Here is a 25,779-nt window from a genome sequence, read left to right on the forward strand (position 1 = left end):
AGTTCATCAATTCCTGGTGTTGTGAAACTGAAAGTCGCAAGGAGGTAGTGACATGAGTGACAAGTCCAGATTCCAAAGGGCTTCCATCCAATGTAGTGACCCTCATGGGTTCACTTAGAGGTTCAGAGGGAACGCCATTCTCCTTCGCCCAGACACCATCCATGAAGTTACCTGCGGCTCCAGAGTCTACCAAGGCTTGAAGGTGAAGCTTGTGGTTGTCCCAGGAGAGGGTGACTGGAATGAGCAGACAGGAGTTGGACGGATGGGAGGAGGTTATGTTTCCCGTTACAGTTCCCCCCGGTCTGTACGGGACAGAGCGTTTCCCTGGAGCCCGGGACACGTGGAACAGAAATGGCCCGGTTTGCCGCAATATAGACAGCGTCGCTCCCTCATCCGGCGGTCTCTCTCAGCCTGGGAGATGCGTCCAATCTGCATGGTTTCCGATGGAGCCAGCGAGGATAAAGGTGGGGACTCGGAGCTGGGACTGATAGGGGCTAGAGGTCTACGGTTGAGTTCTCTCTCTCAGACGCTGGTCAATGCGTGAGGCCAACTTGATCAGGGACTCGAGATTGTCCGGTGGTTCCCGAGTGGCCAGTTCATCTTGGATAGTGTCGGAAAGGCCTTTCAGAAAGCACACCGTGAGTGCCTCGTTGTTCCAGCCACTTGCTGCTGCCACCGTGCGGAACTGGATGGCATAGTCCGTCACGCTGCGCCAACCTTGGTGGAGAGTCAGGAGCTGTTTGGCTGAGTCAGAACCACTGCTTGGGCCTTGAAACACTCGTTTGAATTCCTCAGCAAAGGCAGAGTAGCTGGCACAGCAGGAACTATGGGCATCCCACACAGCAGTAGCCCAGGCCAGGGCTTTTTCCGACAGCAGGGTGATGATATAAGCGATCTTAGACCGGTCGGTGGGAAACGACGAGGGTTGTAGCTCAAGGAGAGAGAACATTGGGTGAGAAACCCTTTACAAGCACTTGGATCACCTGAGAACCGTTGGGGAGGTGGAAGACGAGGTTCAGCCAGGGGGTTAACTGCCATGGGTACGTGAATCTGAGGTACTGGGACGGGAACTGTTGCCGGGGTAAGACGATCAGATATTTGCTTAATGGAAGTCAGCATCTCCTACAGAAGATGAGAATGTCTAGGCCTTAAGGCCTCTTGCTGAACCAGGGCGGCTTCGTGGCGTTGGACAGTCTCCTGGTGGTGGGACAGCATGGCAAAAAGGTCCTGGGAACTGGCTGCCTCTGGGTTCATTTTTAGCTCTGTGTTTCTGTCAGGACCCGGTTGCGAACCTGGGTCTCCGGAGTGAGAAACAGTCACTTAACCAACTGAGCCACGAATAGTCAGCAGAACCCAGAAGATGAGGCAGACACAGCAGTACTTAAGACGGTGTATTTAATTAAGTAAAAAGGAGAAGTCCTTAAATACAAAAATGGCAAATCCAAAAGGTGGTAGGAATAGCACAAAAAAGTCTCAAGAGACACTCAAAAACAAAAACAGAATTCCACAAGAGCATCCACCGGAATTGACAAGAAAACACAGAACACTAGGGCTGGGTGCTAACATACAAACACAGAGCACAGAACTGAGGGAAACTAAGGGTTTAAATACAATCAGGGGAAACGAGGTACAGGTGCAAATAATAATGGGGAACAAGGGAAAAAACATAAGGTCAAAAAGCACAATGGGGGCATCTAGTGACCAAAACCCGGAACAACCCTGGCCAAATCCTGACAGCATCTTCACAAGATCCTTTGCTGTTGTTCAGGGATTGATTTGCAGTTTTCGCACAAAATTACGTTCATCTCTAGGAGACAGTACGCATCTCCTTCCTGAGTGGTATGACGGCTGCGTGGTTCCATGGTGTTTATACTTGCGTACTATTGTTTGTACAGAACGTGGTACCTACAGGTGTTTGGAAATTGCTCCCAAGGGTGAACCAGACTTGTGGAGGTCTACCTTTTCTTTCTGATGTCTTGGCTGATTTCTTTTGATTTTCCCATGATGTCAAGCAAAGAGGCACTGAGTTTGAAGGTAGGCCTTGAAATACATCCACAGGTACACCTCCAATTGACTCAGATTATGTCAATGAGCCTATCAGAAACTTCAAAGCCATGACATCATTTTCAGGAATTTTCCAATCTGTTTAAAGGCACAGTCAACTTAGTGTATGTAAACTTCTAACCCACTGGAATTGTGTCATGCACAAAGTAGATGTCCTAACCGACTTGCCAAACTATAGTTTGTTAACAAGACATTTGTGGAGTGGTTGAAAAACTAGTTTTAGTAACTCCAACCTAAGTGTACGTAAACTTCCGACTTCAACTGCTAATATACATTTGTACTCCGGACTCCAACATTGCTTGTCCTAATGTTTCTACATTTCTTAATTCCAAGATTCATGTGTAGTGTTGTGTATGTTAGATATTACTGCACTGTTGGAGCTAGGAATACAAGCATTTCGCTACACCCGCAATAACATCTGTTAAGTATTTGTAAGCGACCGTTAAAATTAGATTAGATTTGATATGATTCTCTCCTTCTCTCTCTCAGTTCTCATCTTGGTCCCTCTGGTAACTATGGAATCTTTTCCAGTAGAAGCATCAAGAGACGGTCCTCCTCACACTATGAGTTGGATCTCAGTGATGGTAAATAGAAGATAAACTGGTGTGACTGTCCATGGACTACTGACCAATACCAGCATATGATAAATCAATGAGATACAGTTTATGTAGTGTATGTATGTACACATACACCACAGGAGGCTGCTAGGGGAGGACAGCTAATGATAATGGTCGGAACGGAGTAAATGGAATGGCATCCTGGAAACTATGTATGTGATGGATTTGATACCAGTCCTCTGATTCCGCTCCAGTCATTACCACAAGCCCGTCCTCCCCAATTAAGGTGCCACCAACCTCCTGAGTATACCAAATATTAGTAACACCTTCCTGATATTCAGTTGCATGTATGTACATGTGCATACTAGTAGGTATGTGTATTTAATGCACTGTGCCTGTGTATCCTCATCCAGCAGGCCCTCCTCAGAAGCTGGCGGCGTGTGTTCACCAACAGCCGGGAGCGCTGGCGCCAGCAGAACGTCAACGGGGCCTTCTCAGACCTCCGCAGGCTCATCCCCACCCACCCTCCAGACAAGAAGCTCTCCAAGAATGAGATCCTCCGACTGGCCATGAAGTACATCGACTTCCTTGTCACCTTGCTCAACGACCAGTCCCAAGACAAAGCCAGGGGCCCGCCTGAGGTGGAGACCCAGGATGAGAGGGCCCAAGCGGGGCTGAACAACAAGGATATGCACCCACTTTTCCAGGGTGACACTCCCTCTTCAACTATGGTCTACCACGACAGAGGAGACTCCACAGACTCATCGATCATCGCCTTGGCAACCTCCCCGACCTCCAGTTGCTATAGCAACACAGACAGTGAGGAGAACCTGGGGGGCGGGGCTAAGAGCTCAAAGGTGGTGCCGCGGGGCATTCCGGGAAAGGTCAAAGGTCAGATTCGGACTGCGGTGACACTTGCCAAAGACCAGCGGTGACATGACATGTGACATCACAAAGAGGACAAAATTGAATACCTGGTAGTAAATCATATCCGACAAACTGACAGAAAGGACAAAAATGTACAGTATACTTACTATTCTACCAGCAATCTTTGAGACTTTTGGAATCGATGTAGTTCTTTCAATGACATGGTATATCTGCAAGGTCAGTTCTGAGTTCTTGTAGCAGGTTGTGGTATTGTTTGACTGACCCTCTGTCTGGATTTTGTGTCCTGCAGTGTGGGACTGAGGCTTTCTGGGTAACGTAAGCTGTTTCATCCGAACTGAGGCTTCTATAGGGCTACCTGGGAAATGTAGGCTTGACTGTTTGTACATCCAGTCAGCACAGTGTCAGTTGCCCTAAAACCTCTGAAGGAGCCATGTTGACCTCATGGCTTTGCTTCCTGAAGTTTGAGACATCAAAAAACATCAATGACGGTAACCTTCAGCAAGTAGTTTATGTGGCAATTTTTTAAGTTTCTTTCTTTAGTCAGATGAAGAAGATGGTCCCACCCTCCCTCCCTTAGAGGACAACATTGTGACACAGTTGTCCCAAATGGCACACTATTTCCTGTTTAGTGCACTACTGGTCAAAAGTAGTGCACTATGTAGGGAATAGGGTGCCATACGGGACATTGACCGTGCTAGCTGACCGAAATAAAGAGTGTTTTAGTTCTCTCTTCCTTATTCAACATCCTCTTATTGCACTCCAGAATACATGCAGCCCTGTTATCAGCACAATTTCTCAACCCATACAATTGTTTCGCTGCTGTGTCCAGTTTGAGAAACAGACAGTGTAGTCGCTGGCAAAGTATTGTTGTGTGAAGGGGTGAAGATGTGTTTTTGTGTTCAGAAAATCAACTGTGCTTATTTTATGGCTGTAAGTTGGTTTGTGATCCTATAAAAAGTGTGTTGTGAGAAAGTGCACATAAGAATATTTTGTATTTTTATTTATCTAGTATGAATTAATTAATATGAACCCTAGCTTCATGTCCACAGCCCAGTTCAACCCTAACCCTAACTTTGTGTCCACCTCCCAGCTCAACCCTAACACCAACTTCCTGTCCACATCCCAGCTCAACCCTAACTTCCTGTCCACCTCCCAGTTCAACCCTAACCCTAACTTTGTGTCCACCTCCCAGCTCAACCCTAACACCAACTTCCTGTCCACATCCCAGCTCAACCCTAACACCAACTTCCTGTCCACATCCCAGCTCAACCCTAACACCAACTTCATGTCCACCTCCCAGCTCAACCCTAACACTAACTTCCTGTCCACATCCCAGCTCAACCCTAACACCAACTTCCTGTCCACATCCCAGCTCAACCCTAACACCAACTTCGTGTCCACATCCCAGCTCAACCCTAACACCAACTTCCTGTCCACATCCCAGCTCAACCCTAACACCAACTTCATGTCCACTTCCCAGCTCAACCCTAACTTCCTGTCCACATCCCAGCTCAACCCTAAACCTAACTTCGTGTCCACCTCCCAGCTCAACCCTAAACCTAACTTCGTGTCCACCTCCCAGCTCAACCCTAACACTAACTTCCTGTCCACATCCCAGCTCAACCCTAACACCAACTTCCTGTCCACATCCCAGCTCAACCCTAACACCAACTTCATGTCCACCTCCCAGCTCAACCCTAACACCAACTTCATGTCCACCTCCCAGCTCAACCCTAACACCAACTTCATGTCCACTTCCCAGCTCAACCCTAACTTCGTGTCCACCTCCCAGCTCAACCCTAACACTAACTTCCTGTCCACATCCCAGCTCAACCCTAACACCAACTTCCTGTCCACATCCCAGCTCAACCCTAACACCAACTTCCTGTCCACAGCTCAGCTCAACCCTAACACCAACTTCCTGTCCACATCCCAGCTCAACCCTAACACCAACTTCCTGTCCACAGCCCAGCTCAACCCTAACACCAACTTCCTGTCCACAGCTCAGCTCAACCCTAACACCAACTTCCTGTCCACAGCTCAGCTCAACCCTAACCCAAGCCATAGCCCATAACCCTACCCACTGTGCACAGATTCAAAGTCTATTCCACGTTGGTTCAACATTTCATTGTAATGACGTGGAACCAACGCTGATCCAACCAGTGTGTGCCCAGTTGGTAGCTTCATGTCCACATCCAAGCTCAACCCTAACACTACCCCTAGAATACCACTCTGAGAGAATGCCTTGTCTGCACTCAATCAGTCATCCATTACATATAGGAAATGAGCTTCGTTCAATACATGGTTTCAATCCTTCTGTTTATGGTTGTTTGCTTGCGTTGGTTAGTTACATGGCAGATTTATAACCATGAGAGACAGAGAGAGAGAGAGACAGAGAGAGAGAGAGAGAGAGAGACAGAGAGAGAGACAGAGAGAGAGAGAGAGAGAGAGACAGAGAGACAGAGAGTACCGGTTCAAAATAAGAAAGGTGGAAAAATGCTCCCTGCTGATGTCCCCAAGCCGGACATAGCTGACCGATGACAGTACCGGGAGAATCCCGGACGTGGAAAAAAATAGGTGGCGGTCGCTTTAACCTCCACGTTAGGGGTGGTGTTGGTGGGGGAGAGGGTAAGGGGTGGTGGTAGTGGTGTTGGTGGGGGGGGGGGAATGGAGGGTAAGAGGTGGTGGTAGTGGTGTTGGTGGGGGTGGAGGGTAAGGGGTGGTGGTAGTGGTGTTGGTGGGGGTAAGAGGTGGTGGTAGTGGTGTTGGTGGGGGGGGTAAGGAGAGTGGTGGTGGTGGGGGAGAGGGTAAGGGGTGGTGGTGGGGTAAGGGGTGGTGGTGGTGGGGGAGAGGGTAAGGGGTGGTGGTGGGGTAAGGGGTTGGGGGGGTGGAGGGTGAGGGGTGGTGGTGGTGGTGGTGGTGGTGGGGTGGAGGGTAAGGGGTGGTAAAATCATGACAGCTGTGAAACAGGACGTTTAGCTACAATTTTGTAAATGCTGACAGATAATTTTTTAGTTCGAAATGGTGGGATCTATTTGTGTCAGTAAAATGTATTATGCGTGAAATGGCGGTGGAAATGCCTTTATGCGCAAATATCGATATAATGACCATCATATGGAGGTAAACTTGGAGTCACACGATGATATGATGTGTGGTCCTCTTGATACACCTTTATTCTGGTGACATGATGATTGATGCTTGACTGCTGTTTGACAAAATATTCTCTCTCTTAGCCATAATAATCTCATCATGTAGACTAGCCTACCTGCACAGCCTGCATTACCTGCACTGTATAGCTGTTGTTGGCTGGCGCGCACCACCAGAGTAGGCACATATGCTATTTAATGCAACTGTTTTTGTGTCACAACTATCGGAGTTGAAAAAGCGATGGAAACACATTGAAGTTTAAATTTTTATTCAGTACATGAAACCTGAACCTGAAAAATAAATGTTTTTGTGCATCACGCACTGATTTTTATCCTCAACAAGTCAGTTTGGTGGAAACACACCACTAGTGGGAAAATGTGCATATTGGATGGAAACCTAGTTATGGAAACCTAGTTATGGAAACCTAGTAGAATAATTATTCTGATAAAGAAAAAGTAACTTTTTCACAACATAGAGGCATACAAAGACAAAACAAAGGTGGTACGGCGAGAAGAGATAATAAAGTGGTACGGCGAGGAGAGATAATAAAGTGGTACGGCGAGGAGAGATAATAAAGTGGTACGGCGAGGAGAGATAATAAAGTGGTATGGCGAGGAGAGATAATAAAGTGGTACGGCGAGGAGAGATAATAAAGTGGTACGGCGAGGAGAGATAATAAAGTGGTACGGCGAGGAGAGATGATAACACGAGTGAAGAAAACGCAGAAATGGATGAAAATGCTGAAAATAATGTTAGGATGAAGTTTGATTGAACAGTATAAAGCAATCAGAAGAGAGAGCCCTATTGAAACCACCTAGAATGTATTTGTTGCCACCCTCCCTACGGTCCTGCACTCCTCATGAAGCATATTTAGAACTTTTATTATAAAAAAACATAAAATACTGTCAAATGCCATCATACTGTCAAAAATGTTGACGATATCTCCCCATCCCTAGTTGGTGTCCCCCTCAACCCTTTCCCCCAGGTGGGCTGCGTGTCTCCAGCTATCAGGTGGCCAGGAAATGGCTCGACAGTTAGTGCTGTCTCATCTACAGCCATTAAGTTGCCTGATGGGGATACTGTGGTGCAATCAACCGCTACATGCATGGAAGAGGGGAGAGAGGAAAGGGCGAAAAAAAGAGGCAGAAATAAGAGAAAATCAGCCACAAAGGCCCTCGTTCCCTCTCCCTTTCTCTCTCAGACCCCCCACCACACCCGGTCGTTCTGACACAACAGGAAGGACTGGTTACATAACCCTATTGCCTCTGCCTCTAGCCTCCATCTCTGACGTGTCAACCTGGCCCTGGCTCCCTCCGTGCAGGCCAACAGTGGTGCGCTCCACGGCCGGCTCCCTCCGTGCAGGCCAACAGTGGTGCGCTCCACGGCCGGCTCCCTCCGTGCAGGCCAACAGTGGTGCTCTCCACGGCCAGCTCCCTCAGTGCAGGCCAACAGTGGTGCTCTCCACGGCCGGCTCCCTCAGTGCAGGCCAACAGTGGTGCGCTCCACGGCAGGCTCCCTCCGTGCAGGCCAACTGTGGTGCTCTCCACGGCCGGCTCCCTCAGTGCAGGCCAACAGTGGTGCGCTCCACGGCAGGCTCCCTCCGTGCAGGCCAACAGTGGTGCTCTCCACGGCCGGCTCCCTCCGTGCAGGCCAACAGTGGTGCTCTCCACGGCCGGCTCCCTCCGTGCAGGCCAACAGTGGTGCTCTCCACGGCCGGCTCCCTCCGTGCAGGCCAACAGTGGTGCTCTCCACGGCCGGCTCCCTCCGTGCAGGCCAACAGTGGTGCGCTCCACGGCCGGCTCCCTCCGTGCAGGCCAACAGCTGTTACCGTAAAGTAGGTTTTGGCTTTTCTAGGGCATTGTAGATGAGCATAAGCATCTGCCTGTGGTTCCAAAGGGTCAAAGGTTGCATGTTCGAATCCAGTGATATAAAGTTGTTTTTGATATTTTGTTTTAAGCCTATGCCAAACCTTAATCATTGCATGAACCATTCAGGATGTATGCCTAACCTTAAGCATTTGGAGTTAACGCCTAAACTCAACCTCAAACACTTTCAAATGTCACGTTTGAGAAACATGGATGAACGTCTAATTCTGACGTGAGACTGTGAGAGCTTGTAGGGTGAACTAAGGAGGCCCCTGAGGATCAGATCACACAGAGGAGAGGTGGTTGGTGTGGTAGGAGGTGGTGTCCTAGACCTGCTCTATCCAGTCCTACTGATACAAGAGGCCTGGAGGGTGAGGCAAAGCAGTCTGGGACATTCTGCCTCCCCTCTGGGTTTTATTACATATTGCAGGACCAACTTTACATATTGTAGGCCTTCAAACCCAACTGAATGATATTATCATGCAATGTGTTTTATTAGCATTAATAAACGGATTAACTATATGCACAATAGTAGTTTAACATTTAAAGAAACCATGTTGAATGTAATTTGAATAATAATGACGTAGCACATGTGAGTTATTTAACAAGTCATAATTGTAATAGCTGGAAAAGAAATACAACAAAACATTGAAGTAGTCAATGAGAACCGGTATTTGCCGCAAAACAACTTACACATCAGTATATGTTGTACAATGTTACCAACATTATGTTCACAGATATACAATATTACCAACATTATGTTTAAGTAATAAGGCCCGAGGGGGTGTGGTATATGGAAAATATACCACGGCTAAGGGCTGTTCTTAGGCACGACGCAACGTGGTATATAGCCATGGTATATTGGCCACATATCACAAACCCCCGAGGTGCCTTATTGCTATTATCAACTGGTTACCAACGTAATTAGAGCAGGAAAAATACATGTTTGTCATACCCATGGTATATGGCCTGATATACCACAGCTGTCAGCCAATCATCATTCAGGGCTGGAACAACCCAGTTTATAATCACAGATATATACAACGTCTGCGCGGTCACAGGTGGATATATATCATAGATAGAAACCTATCAAATAATCTCTCATAAAATGCTGTACTGTACATCCATATCAATGTGTGTGGATCTGACTCTCTCACTCTGTTTTCAACACCTTGTCCAAGATTTCTACTTCTATTCTCCCTGTGGCATCTGTCTCTTCTGCTGAGTTCTTTGTCTGGCTAAACCTCCTTCTCCCCACCTCAGTGACCACAGATCCAGCAGTGGCCCCTATAGCTCCCCCTATGGGCCCTCCAAAGAACACGCCCAACACCCCACCCAGCAGCGCACCTCCAGCCGTCAGCTTGGGGACCTTACTCGCTCCCGCACCCACCTTCTCCCACACCGAGCGAAGGAGCGACGAATACCATGCAGAAGAGGACGAAAGCGAGGGAAGATTTTCCAATTCCAGGGCGCTCACACTCTTCTCCGCCTCCTCTCTCGTTCTCTCGTTCTCCTCCTCATCCACATCTTCCTCTGTCTCTCTCAAGGGCTGCATGGAGTAGGAATGAAGTGCTTGTCTCTTCACCTCCTCTCCTCTTCCCCTCCTCTCCCTCACTATCTCCTCCTGTCTCTGTCTCACCCTATCCTCCGCCTCCTGGAAGAGCGGACAGGAGAAACACTCTCCTCCTCCCTCTCTCACCGTCTGCTCCACCTTCTCCAATAACTCCCCCACACTCCTCCTCTTCCTCTCCTCCTCCTCTTCTCCTCCGCTCCCTCTCTCCATCACATGATACCGATCCCCACATCGTTTAACCAACTCTAACAAATCTCTCCTCTGGCTGGAGATATACTTCTCCACTCCATCCACTCCCACTTTCCCGCCCTCCTTCAACCGATCGGAGTGAGTGAAGAGGACCAGGGTGTGGGTCCGGACCGCCCCGGGACCAAAGACTTTCTCTAGGGCCCCTAGAGCCTGTAGCTCTGCCTGGGCTGGTTGGTCTACGGGGACACAGAGGATGAAGGCGTGGGGGCCAGGGGCCGAGAGGGCCACACAGGACGACAGCTGGGAACGGACCACATCGGGAGGGTGCTCGGAGCGGAACCAGTCTGGAGTGTCCACCACTGCCACCTGGAGGTTAGAGGGAGGATAAAGGAGAAAGGAAAGGAGAAGAGGATTTGTTGAGGTCTGAAATTACTGGCATGTAGCTCGTCATTTGAGGTCACTACTATATTGATTTTACTGAAGCAAAAGGTCAACTTGACCCCCCCCCCCTCCCATTTACTGTGAAAGTGTTTACAGTCATTAACACTATAACATTCTTAGACATAATACTTGATGGGTTTCAGTTTGAAACAAGTCAAACTGCAGACCTCAATAGAAGTCAATAGACCTCATATTATTCAATGATTAAGAAAATAGAAACCCAATAAAGCTGTAATAACGATTAATCAATCACTAACCCGTCTCCCAGCGACGAGGGCCCTGCTCTTCTGACAGTCCTGAGTGACGGCTGTGGTAATGTCTGGACGAGACACAAACTCCTCCCGACCCAGTATGATATTACCTGCTGCACTCTTCCCTGACCCTGACCTACCCAGCAGAACCACACGCAACTCTGACTGGGAGGAGGAGGAGGAGGTGGTTGTCTTCTCTCCAATGCTGTTGATTCTGTGGCAGACTGACAAGGACAGACAGTATGTTTAGATCACTCCAATGCTGTTGATTCTGTGGCAGACTGACAAGGACAGACAGTATGTTTAGATCACTCCAAAGCTGTTGATTCTGTGGCAGACTGACAAGGACAGACAATATGTTTAGATCACTCCAATGCTGTTGATTCTGTGGCAGACTGACAAGGACAGACACTATGTTTAGATCACTCCAATGCTGTGGATTCTGTGGCAGACTGACAAGGACAGACACTATGTTTAGATCACTCCAATGCTGTTGATTCTGTGGCAGACTGACAAGGACAGACACTATGTTTAGATCTTTCTCACATTTAGATGAAATGGGGAAAAGTTAAAGAACACCACAATTGACATTGTTGTGTTACACTGAGAAGTATGTGACTTACAGGTATTAACAACTTTCTGGGCTGGTTTTGCTTCGAGTTCGGACAGCTGTGAGAGTATAGCGCCCTCTAGAGACAAAAAGATAGAATTACAACAGAGGAACACAGTCTCGTGAACAACCCTTCATTACCACACATTACTTTCAGTGTCAAAGTAGTTTGTTTGGGCTTGGTTTGAGTAATGGACATATATATCCATACCGAAGTGTGACGAGCGGACAGTTTCCATACAAAATGGGTCTTTACCTTCAGTCAGATGGAAACTAGGGCTCCTTGTGAACAGTGCTGGACCACCATTCTGGGGCTCTATTGGCTGCTGCTGTTGTGTTGGTGTTGATTGAAGACAGTTAACCAAGGGTTTCACAGTCACTTTCTCTTCCATATCTTCCCCCCCTTCCCTTCTCCTTTCAATCTCTTCTTCTCTTTTCCTCTCCATCTCTTCCCTTCTCCTCTTGATCTCTTCCCTCACTTCCTCTCTTCTCCTCTCTATAGCAGAGTTAGGTGGAACTTCTCTTTTCCTGTTTCCCCAATATCTGTGTGTCTCTGTGTTGGTGACGTGTCTAGATTCCAGTTCTCTCTCTCTCCCCCTCGCTTGTTCTTCCACCTTCTCCTTCAGTTCCCTCTCTCTCCCCCTCGCTTGTTCTTCCACCTTCTCCTTCAGTTCTCTCTCTCTCCCCCTCGCTTGTTCTTCCACCTTCTCCTTCAGTTCCCTCTCTCTCCCCCTCGCTTGTTCTTCCACCTTCTCCTTCAGTTCTCTCTCTCTCTCCCTCGCTTGTTCTTCCACCTTCTCCTTCAGTTCCCTCTCTCTCCCCCTCGCTTGTTCTTCCACCTTCTCCTTCAGTTCCCTCTCTCTCCCCCTCACTTGTTCTTCCACCTTCTCCTTCAGTTCCCTCTCTCTCCCTCGCTTGTTCTTCCACCTTCTCCTTCAGTTCCCTCTCTCTCCCCTCGCTTGTTCTTCCACCTTCTCCTTCAGTTCCTCTCTCTCCCCCTCACTTGTTCTTCCACCTTCTCCTTCAGTTCCCTCTCTCTCTCCCTCGCTTGTTCTTCCACCTTCTCCTTCAGTTCCCTCTCTCTCCCCCTCGCTTGTTCTTCCACCTTCTCCTTCAGTTCCTCTCTCTCCCCCTCGCTTGTTCTTCCACCTTCTCCTTCAGTTCCCTCTCTCTCCCCTCGCTTGTTCTTCCACCTTCTCCTTCAGTTCCCTCTCTCTCCCCCTCGCTTGTTCTTCCACCTTCTCCTTCAGTTCCCTCTCTCTCCCCCTCGCTTGTTCTTCCACCTTCTCCTTCAGTTCTCTCTCTCTCTCCCTCGCTTGTTCTTCCACCTTCTCCTTCAGTTCCCTCTCTCTCCCCCTTCTCTTCCTTCTCTTCTCCATCTCATCTTTTCTTCTCTTCTCCCACTCTTCCTCTATTTTTCTCTCCGTCTCTTCCTTCTCTTTCCTGCTCTTCATTATCTCATCCCTCTCTTTCTTTATCTTCTCCATCTCTTCCTTCCAGTTTTCCATCTCCTCACTCTCTTCCCCTCGCTTGATCTCTTCCCTCTCTTCCTCTCTTCTCCTCTCTATTGCAGAGTTAGGTGGAACCTCACTTTTCTGGCTTCCACAATATCTGCGTGTCTCTGTGTTTGTGACGTGTCTAGATTCCAGCACAGTCTCTTTCTCCTCCTTCACTTTGTACCTCTTCAGTTCTCTCTCTCTCTCCCTCGCTTGTTCTTCCACCTTCTCCTTCAATTCCCTCTCTCTCCCCCTCGCTTGTTCTTCCACCTTCTCCTTCAGTTCTCTCTCTCTCTCCCTCGCTTGTTCTTCCACCTTCTCCTTCAATTCCCTCTCTCTCCCCCTCGCTTGTTCTTCCACCTTCTCCTTCAGTTCTCTCTCTCTCTCCCTCGCTTGTTCTTCCACCTTCTCCTTCAGTTCTCTCTCTCTCTCCCTCGCTTGTTCCTCCACCTTCTCCTTCAGTTCCCTCTCTCTCCCCCTCGCTTGTTCTTCCACCTTCTCCTTCAGTTCCCTCTCTCTCCCCCTCGCTTGTTCTTCCATCTCTCTCTGCAGGGTGTTTTGTCGTATGTAGCATCCTCTGTTCTTTTGTACCATGTTCTCCACCTGAAATAAAGCACAGTGCCTCAAATATAAAATAACAACAGGGTGGTTATACGTATTTGCAACATTCCGTGGACATAGTAATAAAGTATTTGAAAGTGATGTGTCAATAAAGTGATGTGTCAATAAAGTGATGTGTCAATAAAGTGGGTTGGTCCTACAAATTGACAGTAGAAGCACATAGAGCACATACGGGCACTACATCAATTGGATCCACTGTCATCACTATCATTATAAGATGGAATGGTTGTCATGGTTACCTTCTCCAGCAGCTCCCTGACCTGCTCCCTGTCCTGCGGTCGGCGGTTGTTGAGGACGTGGTATTGTCCCCCACACCTGTCAATCACCTCCCTGAGCCCAGGGTCCTCTCCCTCCAGGTACTGCCCCACCCCCTGGCCCATCAGGTAGTCTCCACAGGTGAACAGCACCAGGGTGTGTTTCAACACCCCCTCCCCAAACACCTCCTCCAGCTCAGCGGGCACTCTGTGCTCCACCTGGATCAATTAGAACGATGCAAATACATGGTATTCATAAGCACAATGTGCATCATTAAGTCAAACAAAAGGAAATAACAGAGAACATAGAGACTGTTCAGGACTAGAGACTGTTCAGGACTCACAACACCATAGTAAAACTACATGACAAAACACCAGAGACGCAATAACAAAGAAACATAAAACTTCTCTGAACGATTAGAGAACTATTCGACCCACCTCGGTGAACTGGCCGACAGGAACCAGCAGCAGGAAGGCGTGTGGCCCCGGGGCAGCCAGCTCAAGTGCCCTCTCTGTCTCCTTCCTCACGCCAGCCTCCATGTGGCCCCCGCTCCAGTACCAGCGAGGGGCCTCCACCACAGTCAACCTCCGGCCCTCGGAGGCCCCAGGCCTCAGCTGGCAAAGCCTGGGGGAAGAACCAGCGGAGGAAGGAGGGCCGGAGGAGGACTGGCCCAGGAGGGTGTCTCCTGACAGGGTCTTGCCACAGCCGATGGTCCCGAGGAGGACCAGGCGGAGCTCTGGCTCTGGAGCTCTGGCATGGCTGCCGGGGAGGACGTCAGTCATAGCTGAAAGAGAGAGAGATTGGTTACAGATACTGAAGAGGTATACTTACAGTATGCCTGATGGTCAAGATGATGTTCATTCGCGTGAATAAATTACTTTGTTCTCCATACCACTAGTTGGGGCGGCAGTGTAGCCTAGTGGTTAGAGCATTGGACTAGTAACCAAAAGGTTGCAAGTTCAAATCCCCGAGCTGACAAGGTACAAAATCTGTCGTTCTGCCCCTGAACAGGCAGTTAACCCACTGTTCCTAGGCCGTCATTGAAAATAAGAATTTGTTCTTAACTGACTTGCCTAGTTAAATAAAGGTAAATAAAATAAAAAAATCAGCATGGGAATAACATGTAAGGGTGTGTCTTTGTGTGTAGCCGCAGGCTTCTCTCTCACACCCAGTCTGTCTAACTGCCATGATTAACACACCTGAAAGTTCAACTGGAAATGTGGGCTGGGTTGCCTCTTGTCTTATCATCTCACCTAGGTCAGTCATCCTGTGGGCCGGGTTGCCTCTTGTCTTATCATCTAACCTATAGGTCAGTCATCCTGTGGGCTGGGTTGCCTCTTGTCTTATCATCTAACCTATAGGTCAGTCATCCTGTGGGCTGGGTTGCCTCTTGTCTTATCATCTAACCTATAGGTCAGTCATCCTGTGGGCTGGGTTGCCTCTTGTCTTATCATCTAACCTAGGTCAGTCATCCTGTGGGCTGGGTTGCCTCTTGTCTTATCATCTAACCTATAGGTCAGTCATCCTGTGGGCTGGGTTGCCTCTTGTCTTATCATCTAACCTATAGGTCAGTCATCCTGTGGGCTGGGTTGCCTCTTGTCTTATCATCTAACCTATAGGTCAGTCATCCTGTGGGCTGGGTTGCCTCTTGTCTTATCATCTAACCTATAGGTCAGTCATCCTGTGGGCTGGGTTGCCTCTTGTCTTATCATCTAACCTAGGTCAGTCATCCTGTGGGCTGGGTTGCCTCTTGTCTTATCATCTAACCTATAGGTCAGTCATCCTGTGGGCTGGGTTGCCTCTTGTCTTATCATCTAACCTAGGTCAGTCATCCTGTGGGCTGGGTTGCCTCTTGTCTTATCATCTAACCTATAGGTCAGTCATCCTGTGGGCTGGGTTGCCTCTTGTCTTATCATCTAACCTATAGGTCAGTCATCCTGTGGGCTGGGTTGCCTCTTGTCTTATCATCTAACCTATAGGTCAGTCATCCTGTGGGCTGGGTTGCCTCTTGTCTTATCATCTAACCTATAGGTCAGTCATCCTGTGGGCTGGGTTGCCTCTTGTCTTATCATCTAACCTAGGTCAGTCATCCTGTGGGCTGGGTTGCCTCTTGTCTTATCATCTAACCTATAGGTCAGTCATCCTGTGGGCTGGGTTGCCTCTTGTCTTATCATCTAACCTAGGTCAGTCATCCTGTGGGCTGGGTTGCCTCTTGTCTTATCATCTAACCTATAGGTCAGTCATCCTGTGGGCTGGGTTGCCTCTTGTCTTATCATCTAACCTAGGTCAGTCATCCTGTGGGCTGGGTTTCCTCTTGTCTTATCATCTCACCTATAGGTCAGTCATCCTGTGGGCTGGGTTGCCTCTTGTCTTATCATCTAACCTATAGGTCAGTCATCCTGTGGGCTGGGTTGCCTCTTGTCTTATCATCTAACCTATAGGTCAGTCATCCTGTGGGCTGGGTTGCCTCTTGTCTTATCATCTAACCTATAGGTCAGTCATCCTGTGGGCTGGGTTGCCTCTTGTCTTATCATCTAACCTATAGGTCAGTCATCCTGTGGGCTGGGTTTCCTCTTGTCTTATCATCTATCCTATAGGTCAGTCATCCTGTGGGCTGGGTTGCCTCTTGTCTTATCATCTCACCTATAGGTCAGTCATCCTGTGGGCTGGGTTGCCTCTTGTCTTATCATCTAACCTATAGGTCAGTCATCCTGTGGGCTGGGTTTCCTCTTGTCTTATCATCTAACCTATAGGTCAGTCATCCTGTGGGCTGGGTTTCCTCTTGTCTTATCATCTAACCTAGGTCAGTCATCCTGTGGGCTGGGTTTCCTCTTGTCTTATCATCTAACCTATAGGTCAGTCATCCTGTGGCAATTATAATTCCAAGGATAATCCAGAAGAGGTGTTCCATATAAATGCTTCCTGTCAGTGAACACCTTTGAAGCAGTGTGTCTGGTGTGTGTGTATCTATCTTTCAATTGGAATGTGTGTATCAGAGATGCAAAGATTCAAGTTACAGGTGAGGTACTGTCTGTGTTCACTGATCTGCCTGTGTATTGTCAAACTTTCCCCCCTCCTCTATTCTCTCCCCATCTCTCTTTCCTTGTGTGTGTGTGTGTATGCATCATGTGCACGGGTGACCAATTTCCAGCCACACCCCCACACGCCTGCCAGGCCTGTCCAACGACATACCCCTGCCAGGCCTGTCCAACTACATTCTGTTCAGAACAACGTGTGGAGTAATACTCAAACACACAATGTACACTGCAAACTCATAGCACCAAAACATAAAAACCGCACAAACAGTACAACATATGCAGCATATGTAGATCTACTTCAGTTAGACACGCCCTGACAACCTGTTGTTTCTATCCCGTGTTTCTAACCACAGACGACCATGTCCTGTCAACTCTTAACACTCCTGTTCTCCTAGCAGCAAAACTGGAACAGACCTGATCCTGTGCATTATGATCAGTTTAAACAACCATATCGTTTACTGCCTACACATGGCGGGGTGGCATTGCATCAGGTGTTGAGGTCAAATGAAGACCTCCGCCAGGTGTAGGAGAAACAGTACTGTAGCAACAGCTTCACTTTCACAGGCGTCTTTGATTTAGATTAGATCATGTGAAATATGAAGAAATTCAAGGCTTTTAAATACCTTAGTCTATGATATGTTCCGTTTTAAGAACCCTCCTGGCTGACATACACGGTAGACACATCACCCTCCTGGCTGACATACACGGTAGACACATCACCCTCCTGGCTGACATACACGGTAGACACATCACCCTCCTGGCTGACATACACGGTAGACACATCACCCTCCTGGCTGACATACACGGTAGACACATCACCCTCCTGGCTGACATACACGGTAGACACATCACCCTCCTGGCTGACATACACGGTAGACACATCACCCTCCTGGCTGACATACAAGGTAGACACATCACCCTCCTGGCTGACATACACGGTAGACACATCACCCTCCTGGCTGACATACACGGTAGACACATCACCCTCCTGGCTGACATACACGGTAGACACATCACCCTCCTGGCTGACATACACGGTAGACACATCACCCTCCTGGCTTAGACACATCACCCTCCTGGCTGACATACACGGTAGACACATCACCCTCCTGGCTGACATACACGGTAGACACATCACCCTCCTGGCTGACATACACGGTAGACACATCACCCTCCTGGCTGACATACACGGTAGACACATCAACCACCTAAATCTACTGAGGCATCCCCCTTACCCAGGTAGGAGTTTGTTGGAACGGGTTGCTGGGTTTTCTGTCTGTATCCCTGTGTGTCTTCTCCTTCCTTCTCTCCGATGAACCCAGTCGCTCTGAACCGGCTTGTCTCTCCTGTGTAACCCTCCTCACCTCTATCAGTCTGTTATGGCAACACCTATCCTTCCTCATCAACCTCTAAATACGGCCAAACGACATGGATTAAGGAGTGTCTGTGTTAGTGAGTCACCGGTCTACCTAGTGCACCCTCCCTTTCTCGGTCACACGCACGCTGGTACACATCAACATTCTCTGGCTCTATTGTTCAGAGGCCACCAGGTATTCCGTGGAGAGGCGGAGTGGTAAACAGTGACACTCACGCCAAATGTTCACCACAGCCAATGAGGGGTACATGGGTGGCAATAGCCTGCGCTGGAGAGAGTGGGAACCAATCTAGAGTACCAGTCAAAAGTTTGGACACCTTCTCATTCAAGAGTTTTTCTTTATTTTTACTATTTTCTACAATGTAGAATAATAGTGGACATCATCACCACCAAATAACACATACAGAATCATGTAGTAACCAAAAAAGTGTTTAACAGATCAAAACATAAAGCCACCCTTTGCCTTGATGACAGCTTTGCACTCTTGGCATTCTCTCAACCGGCTTCATGAGGAATGCTTTTCCAACAGTCTTGAAGGAGTTCCCACATATGCTGAGCATTTGTTGGCTGCTTTTTCTTCACTCTGCATTCCAAACCATCTCAGTTGGGTTGAGTTTGGGTGATTTGTGGAGGTCAGGTCATCTGATGCAGCACTCCATCACTCTCCTTCTTGGTCAAATAGCCCTTACACAGCCTGTGAGGTGTGTTCACGGTCATTGTCCTGTTGCTTCACTGTGGGAACCACACATGCAGAGATCATCCGTTCACCTACTCTGCGTCTCACAAAGACACCAAAAATCTCACATTTGGACTCATCAGACCAAAGGACATGTTTCCACCGGTCTAATGTCCATTGCTCGTGTTTCTTGGCCCAATCAAGTCTCTTCTTATTGGTGTCCTTTAATGGTTTCCTTTCAGCAATTCAACCATGAAGGCCTGATAGACACAGTCTCTTCTGAACAGTTGATATTATGTGTCTGTTAATTGAACTCTGAAGCATTTATTTGCACTGCAGTTTCTGAGGCTGGTAACTCTAATGAACTTATCCTCTGCAGCAGAGGTAACTCTAGGTCTTCCTTTCCTGTGGCGGTCCTCATGAGAGCCAGTTTCATCATAGCACTTGGTTTTTGTGACTACACTTGAAGAAACTTTCAAAGCTGTTGAAATTTTCCAGATTGACTGACCTGCTTGTCTTAAAGTAGTGGCGGACTGTCGTTTCTCTTTGCTTATTTGACATGTTCTTGCCATAATCTGGACTTGGGCTATCTTCTGTATACCATCCCTACCTTGTCACAACACAACTGATTGCCACAAAGGCATTAAGGAAAGAAATTCCAGATATGACCTTTTAACAAGGCAGGTAAGGGTGCAGCTAAATGTCCTTTACCATTCGGCCATCAGATTTGCCACCAATGCTCCTTATAGGACACATCACTGCACTCTATACTCCTCTGTAAACTGGTCATCTCTGTATACCCGTCGCAAGACCCACTGGTTGATGCTTATTTATAAAACTCTCTTAGGCCTCACTCCCCCTCTATCTGAGATATCTACTGCAGCCCTCATCCTTCACATACAACATCCATTCTGCCAGTCACATTCTGTTAATCAAGGCAAAGGGTGGATACCTTGAAGAATCTCAAATATAAAATATATTTTGACTTAAACTTTTTTTAGTTACATGTTTCCATGTGTCATTTCAGTTTAGTCTTCACTATTATTCCACAGTGTAGAAAACAGTCAAAGTAAAGTAAAGGCCAGGAATGAGTCCAAACGTTTGACTGGTATTGTATATGTGATGGTACATTATGAGCTAGATTAGTTCTACAGGTGTGGCTGAAAATCTGTACAGCAGGACGCAACGTTGTGGAATGTTCAGAGAAATAGGCTACGTAGAACAAACATGCCTCTTTGACATGTAGAACAAGGAATCACATTGGCTCTATTCATGGCACTTCTAGTCGATCTGCAACGTTCAACAACTTCTGGCAAATGAACATGGCCCTGGAAAATTATACCCAAGTAGCAAGATACCCACTGCAGTGTTTTACAGTTATAGAACCAAACCCACTGCAGTGTTTTACAGTTATAGAACCAAACCCACTGCAGTGTTTTACAGTTATAGAACCAAACCCACTGCAGTGTTTTACAGTTATAGAACCAAACCCACTGCAGTGTTTTAGAGTTATAGAACCAAACCCACTGCAGTGTTTTAGAGTTATAGAACCAAACCCACTGCAGTGTTTTAGAGTTATAGAACCAAACCCACTGCAGTGTTTTAGAGTTATAGAACCAAACCCACTGCAGTGTTTTACAGTTATAGAACCAATCCCACTGCAGTGTTTTAGAGTTATAGAACCAAACCCACTGCAGTGTTTTACAGTTATAGAACCAAACCCACTGCAGTGTTTTACAGTTATAGAACCAAACCCACTGCAGTGTTTTACAGTTATAGAACAAAACCCACTGCAGTGTTTTACAGTTATAGAACCAAACCCACTGCAGTGTTTTACAGTTATAGAACCAAACCCACTGCAGTGTTTTACAGTTATAGAACCAAACCCACTGCAGTGTTTTACAGTTATAGAACCAAACCCACTGCAGTGTTTTACAGTTATAGAACCAAACCCACTGCAGTGTTTTACAGTTATAGAACCAAACCCACTGCAGTGTTTTACAGTTATAGAACCAAACCCACTGCAGTGTTTTACAGTTATAGAACCAGAAGAAGCACTCTGGCGCCTCCGGCATTGTCTGACATTCTGTCAGTCTAAAAACATGTGGCTGTTGTGAGAACAGACACTGACAGCCTAAAAACATGTGACTGTTGTGAGAACAGACACTGACAGTCTAAAAACATGTGACTGTTGTGAGAACAGACACTGACAGTCTAAAAACATGTGACTGTTGTGAGAACAGACACTGACAGTCTAAAAACATGTGACTGTTGTGAGAACAGACACTGACAGTCTAAAAACATGTGGCTGTTGTGAGAACAGACACTGACAGTCTAAAAACATGTGGCTGTTGTGAGAACAGACACTGACAGTCTAAAAACATGTGGCTGTTGTGAGAACAGACACTGACAGTCTAAAAACATGTGGCTGTTGTGAGAACAGACACTGACAGCCTAAAAACATGTGGCTGTTGTGAGAACAGACACTGACAGTCTAAAAACATGTGGCTGTTGTGAGAACAGACACTGTCAGTCTAAAAACATGTGGCTGTTGTGAGAACAGACACTGACAGTCTAAAAACATGTGGCTGTTGTGAGAACAGACACTGACAGCCTAAAAACATGTGCTGTTGTGAGAACAGACACTGACAGCCTAAAAACATGTGGCTGTTGTGAGAACAGACACTGACAGTCTAAAAACATGTGGCTGTTGTGAGAACAGACACTGACAGTCTAAAAACGTGGCTGTTGTGAGAACAGACACTGACAGTCTAAAAACGTGGCTGTTGTGAGAACAGACACTGACAGTCTAAAAACATGCGGCTGTTGTGAGAACAGACACTGACAGTCTAAAAACATGTGGCTGTTGTGAGAACAGACACTGACAGTCTAAAAACATGTGGCTGTTGTGAGAACAGACACTGACAGTCTAAAAACATGTGGCTGTTGTGAGAACAGACACTGTCAGTCTAAAAACATGCGGCTGTTGTGAGAACAGACACTGACAGTCTAAAACATGCGGCTGTTGTGAGAACAGACACTGACAGTCTAAAAACATGCGGCTGTTGTGAGAACAGACACTGACAGCCTAAAAACATGTGGCTGTTGTGAGAACAGACACTGACAGTCTAAAACATGTGACTGTTGTGAGAACAGACACTGACAGTCTAAAAACATGTGACTGTTGTGAGAACAGACACTGACAGTCTAAAAACATGCGGCTGTTGTGAGAACAGACACTGACAGTCTAAAAACATGTGACTGTTGTGAGAACAGACACTGACAGTCTAAAAACATGTGGCTGTTGTGAGAACAGACACTGACAGCCTAAAAACATGCGGCTGCTGTGAGAACAGACACTGACAGCCTAAAAACATGTGGCTGTTGTGAGAACAGACACTGACAGTCTAAAACATGTGACTGTTGTGAGAACAGACACTGACAGCCTAAAAACATGCGGCTGCTGTGAGAACAGACACTGACAGTCTAAAAACATGTGGCTGTTGTGAGAACAGACACTGTCAGTCTTACGTGATGAGTCAGAGCTCAACAAGTGGAAATTATTCTCTTAAATAGTCAAAGTATTTCATCTGGAACAATAGTCCATGAACCGTTGATTAGAAGCTCTTGCCATGTTGGAAAAATATCAAAACGAGTGCATGAACAAAACACGTTTTATTTGAACAAATGAAACTAAACAAATGGTTTATCTTGCAAATTCAATATGAACCCAGATAACTTCGGAGGTAAAGTAGAGCGGGACGTGCAGATTGGGACGTTCGCTTAAAAGCCCCTCTTAAAACAAACGGCTTACTTATCCCCCATCCCTTCAAAAGGCCCCAAACAGACAGGAAGGAACATCTTCAAAGTATGACAACATCCTGTTTGCCCTGGTTAAGGCTCTTCTCCTCATCAGACAGACTTCACAAACCAGGCATCATATAGGCAATGTTGTCCAGAGTCTCTGCCTAGAAGAAAGATAGGGATAATAGAAGTTGGTGGTGAGGGTCCTAATCATTTGACAGCTACTGAATGTGTGTGTGTAAGCCTCACCAGTGTGTGTGAGTGTGAAGGGCAGCTGCGTAGCTCGGGGACCAGAAGGGTGAGACAGGCCAGGGGAGCCAGGGCACACAGTAGAGAGTCCAGTAACACAGACAAACTACCTGACACTACCATCATCTCCTAGAGAGACAGAAAGAGACACCAACAGGGAAAGAGACAGAAATAAAGGGAGGGTCAGGGGCGAAAGAGAGAGATTCATCAAACTATCAGCAACTTCAATCAAAACAATGCTTGCATGACATGTCCGTATTGAGTAGCCTTTCAGTGTGAGGACAATGAAGCCAACAGTGTTCAACCAGCCCACCTTAGTTCCCTGAAGCCGATGGCCAATGTGAGACAGCGATTCCCCCAGCAGCTGTAGGTGGGCCGCTGCGTTCACTGGGTCTACCTCAGGCCCTGTCAACATGGGTGAGTCTGTGGTATCAGGGGTCATGAGACTGCAACTAGCTGTAGAGGCCTCCGCTCTTATCTCGTTCTGCTGGTCGTCCATGTACATCCAGAACGAAGGCATGGTAGACTCCTCCCTACTCTGGGAGAGGAACGGGGGAAAATGAGGGATGAGTAAGAAGCAGAAAAGAAGATCAGTGGAAGGAAACTTACCAAGCACTGCCCTCTGCTGTCCATTTTACACAATAACACCTAGAAGCTGCTCTTTTAGACACAGATCTAGGATCAGTACACCCTCCCTATATCCGTAACATTATTCACTAGTGGGGAAATGCTAGACATAACTTAGATCAGTGTCGAGGGCAACTTGGTCTTCCTCTTACTAACCATCTCCAGAAAGAGGCCTTAGTCCCCAGGTGAATCTCAATTCCTCTCTCCTTGACTCCTTCCTAAACCTCATTAGAGAACGTCTGAGGCTGCAAGGAATCAAGGACATAAAATGGAGACTCGCCCCACCTATTCACTCACTTCCTCAAATCTCTCCCCTTCTGTCAACCATTCGTCTGGTGATTCACAGGTCTGGTGGTCGTACTGGTGATGGGAGAGAACATACAACTCTGGTCCTGCACTGCCATTGGTCCAACTGTGGGGGTGGGTGTGGTCACCTGTAAAGAGTACAGAACGGATGAAGCACCTATGAGATTGAGCCAAAATTACAGGGAGATGTGCATACCAAATGGCATCCTATTCCTTACATAGTGCACTAGTTCTGACCATGGTCAAAAGTAGTGCACTATGTAGGGAACAGGGTGCCATTGCTCCAAATTTCATAGTCACGCTCACGATGTATCCGCGTTCCAAACCTGAATGTCTCCTCTTCTTCTTGTATGACTTCTTGCATTTGCGTTCTTTGACAACAAGTTGTTCCTCATCCGCCACTAGGTCATCATCCTCATCCTCCTCTCTCAGGAAATCTTTGTAGGATCTTTTCTTCTCTCTCTGACTGCGGCTGGTCACAAGGCCCACATCTCCCTCCATCTTCTACACTTGGGAAAGAGAGGCAGTAATATAGACATTAAAATCGATGCACATAACATGATACAATGTATAGGTTCAAATATACTGAATAGGCTACTATTGCAAAGAAGCTGCTTGGGCACACTGGCAGAAATGTGCATTTGGACCTCCTAACAGGTGCATTCTACCACCTCTAAAGAAACACTCTGCCTACCTGCTCCGCACAAATGTAAACGCCGTACGGAGGTGGATATGTTGCTCAACCACTCGCGGTAAATTCGATTATGAAATAGCTATGTGTTTTTCAACAACGAATTGGTAGCTGATCAAGAGAGCTCCGTTTTTGTCTTTCCGATGTGTCGACAAAGAACTGATGGACCATCTCCAAACTTCACCCACCGCTTGTCGCCATCTTTGAAGAGTTCAAAGTTTGCTGCGCTCACAAGCGCAGGATAACGCACCCCGTGGGTGGAGGCGCATGGTTTACGTAAAATGAGACATTGGCCTACACTTTTCAAAGAGTAACAAAATCAGTATTATTATTATTATTATCAGTATTATCATATGTTTTTACTCACAGACTGTCAGGCTAGCCTACTCTACTCAATTTATGGGTGGTAAATCGTTGCTCCATAATTTCCTGAATTTGTAGTCTCCTTCGCTGGTGGGATGATTTCAACACCATTGGAATGCGAGTCCCTGCTGGTACAAATTCCGCGGACTCATGTTTAGGAAATGGTCGAATCGTTCTCACCCCATTTGCTCCCCCTTCCCTCACGTCCACATAGTCGCTGAATCACGGTAAGCGTTCAAAGCAATATTCTTATCGCTGACTGCTTCCGCATGAAAATCACATCCTAAATCTTTATGACCAATTATTTTATTGCTACAATTTAGCACACCAGTTATACGCCATCTATATATTTGGCTGCATTGTTGCAGACTTGCAGGTTGCAACAAAGTTACAGTTATGGATTATTCTCCATTAAATAAATGAATCTTTAAATCAAATATTATGGCATCAAAATCGAATAATTATACCCTTATAATGCATAACTATATTAATAATATCACACATATATGAATCATCAACTGTTATTAGACCTAAGAGGGAATTAAACCGTAATAGTTGTTTACTTCTCAGTGTGATACATCATTGCCAAATTGCCACTGCCATTTCCAGGCATGATTGAGAGCTTTGTTGTGACAGAGAGAGGGAGGTTGAACTTGGCAGTCAGAGATGAAGTCAAACAGCATTGCAGCACAC

At 47.1% G+C, this 25,779-nt stretch overlaps 3 protein-coding genes across 4 annotated transcripts in view; 1 reads left to right on the forward strand and 2 right to left on the reverse strand.

Annotated features, from left to right (window-relative positions):
* Positions 1-2,539: 2,539 nt before the first annotated feature.
* On the forward strand, positions 2,540-4,239 carry LOC135532995 (protein lyl-1-like; the record flags this gene model as incomplete). Its single annotated transcript, XM_064960404.1, is given in 3 exon segments — positions 2,540-2,648; positions 3,038-3,053; positions 3,055-4,239. Coding segments are annotated over 3 exon segments (627 nt in total), but the record flags the coding sequence as incomplete, so codon positions are not given.
* Positions 4,240-9,118: 4,879 nt separating this feature from the next.
* Positions 9,119-25,779, reverse strand: part of LOC135532989 (uncharacterized) — a 46,404-nt gene continuing 29,743 nt past the window's right edge. The window contains 9 exon segments of the mRNA XM_064960400.1: positions 9,119-10,649; positions 10,982-11,199; positions 11,599-11,664; positions 11,842-12,469; positions 12,601-12,754; positions 12,756-13,684; positions 13,942-14,175; positions 14,395-14,741; positions 18,231-18,369. Of these exon segments, the coding sequence (XP_064816472.1) occupies positions 9,675-10,649; positions 10,982-11,199; positions 11,599-11,664; positions 11,842-12,469; positions 12,601-12,754; positions 12,756-13,684; positions 13,942-14,175; positions 14,395-14,741; positions 18,231-18,369 (3,690 nt within the window). The 3' untranslated portion in view covers positions 9,119-9,674.
* On the reverse strand, positions 22,703-25,274 carry LOC135532991 (HMG domain-containing protein 4-like). Of its 2 annotated transcripts, none has more exons than XM_064960403.1 (6): positions 25,091-25,274; positions 24,359-24,541; positions 24,024-24,160; positions 23,413-23,637; positions 23,100-23,228; positions 22,703-23,014 (listed from the first exon to the last, which is right to left on the reverse strand). In XM_064960403.1, the coding sequence occupies exons 2-6, from the start codon at positions 24,531-24,533 to the stop codon at positions 22,970-22,972; spliced, it is 711 nt and encodes a 236-aa protein (XP_064816475.1). In that variant the 5' UTR covers positions 24,534-24,541; positions 25,091-25,274; the 3' UTR covers positions 22,703-22,969. The 2 variants fall into 2 exon arrangements, with proteins under 2 accessions (XP_064816475.1, XP_064816473.1); XM_064960401.1 differs by lacking the exon at positions 25,091-25,274 and adding an exon at positions 24,727-25,080.

This window comes from Oncorhynchus masou, unplaced genomic scaffold (genome assembly GCF_036934945.1).
Source record: "Oncorhynchus masou masou isolate Uvic2021 unplaced genomic scaffold, UVic_Omas_1.1 unplaced_scaffold_2144, whole genome shotgun sequence".
In the NCBI taxonomy this organism is placed as follows: Eukaryota; Metazoa; Chordata; class Actinopteri; order Salmoniformes; family Salmonidae; genus Oncorhynchus; species Oncorhynchus masou.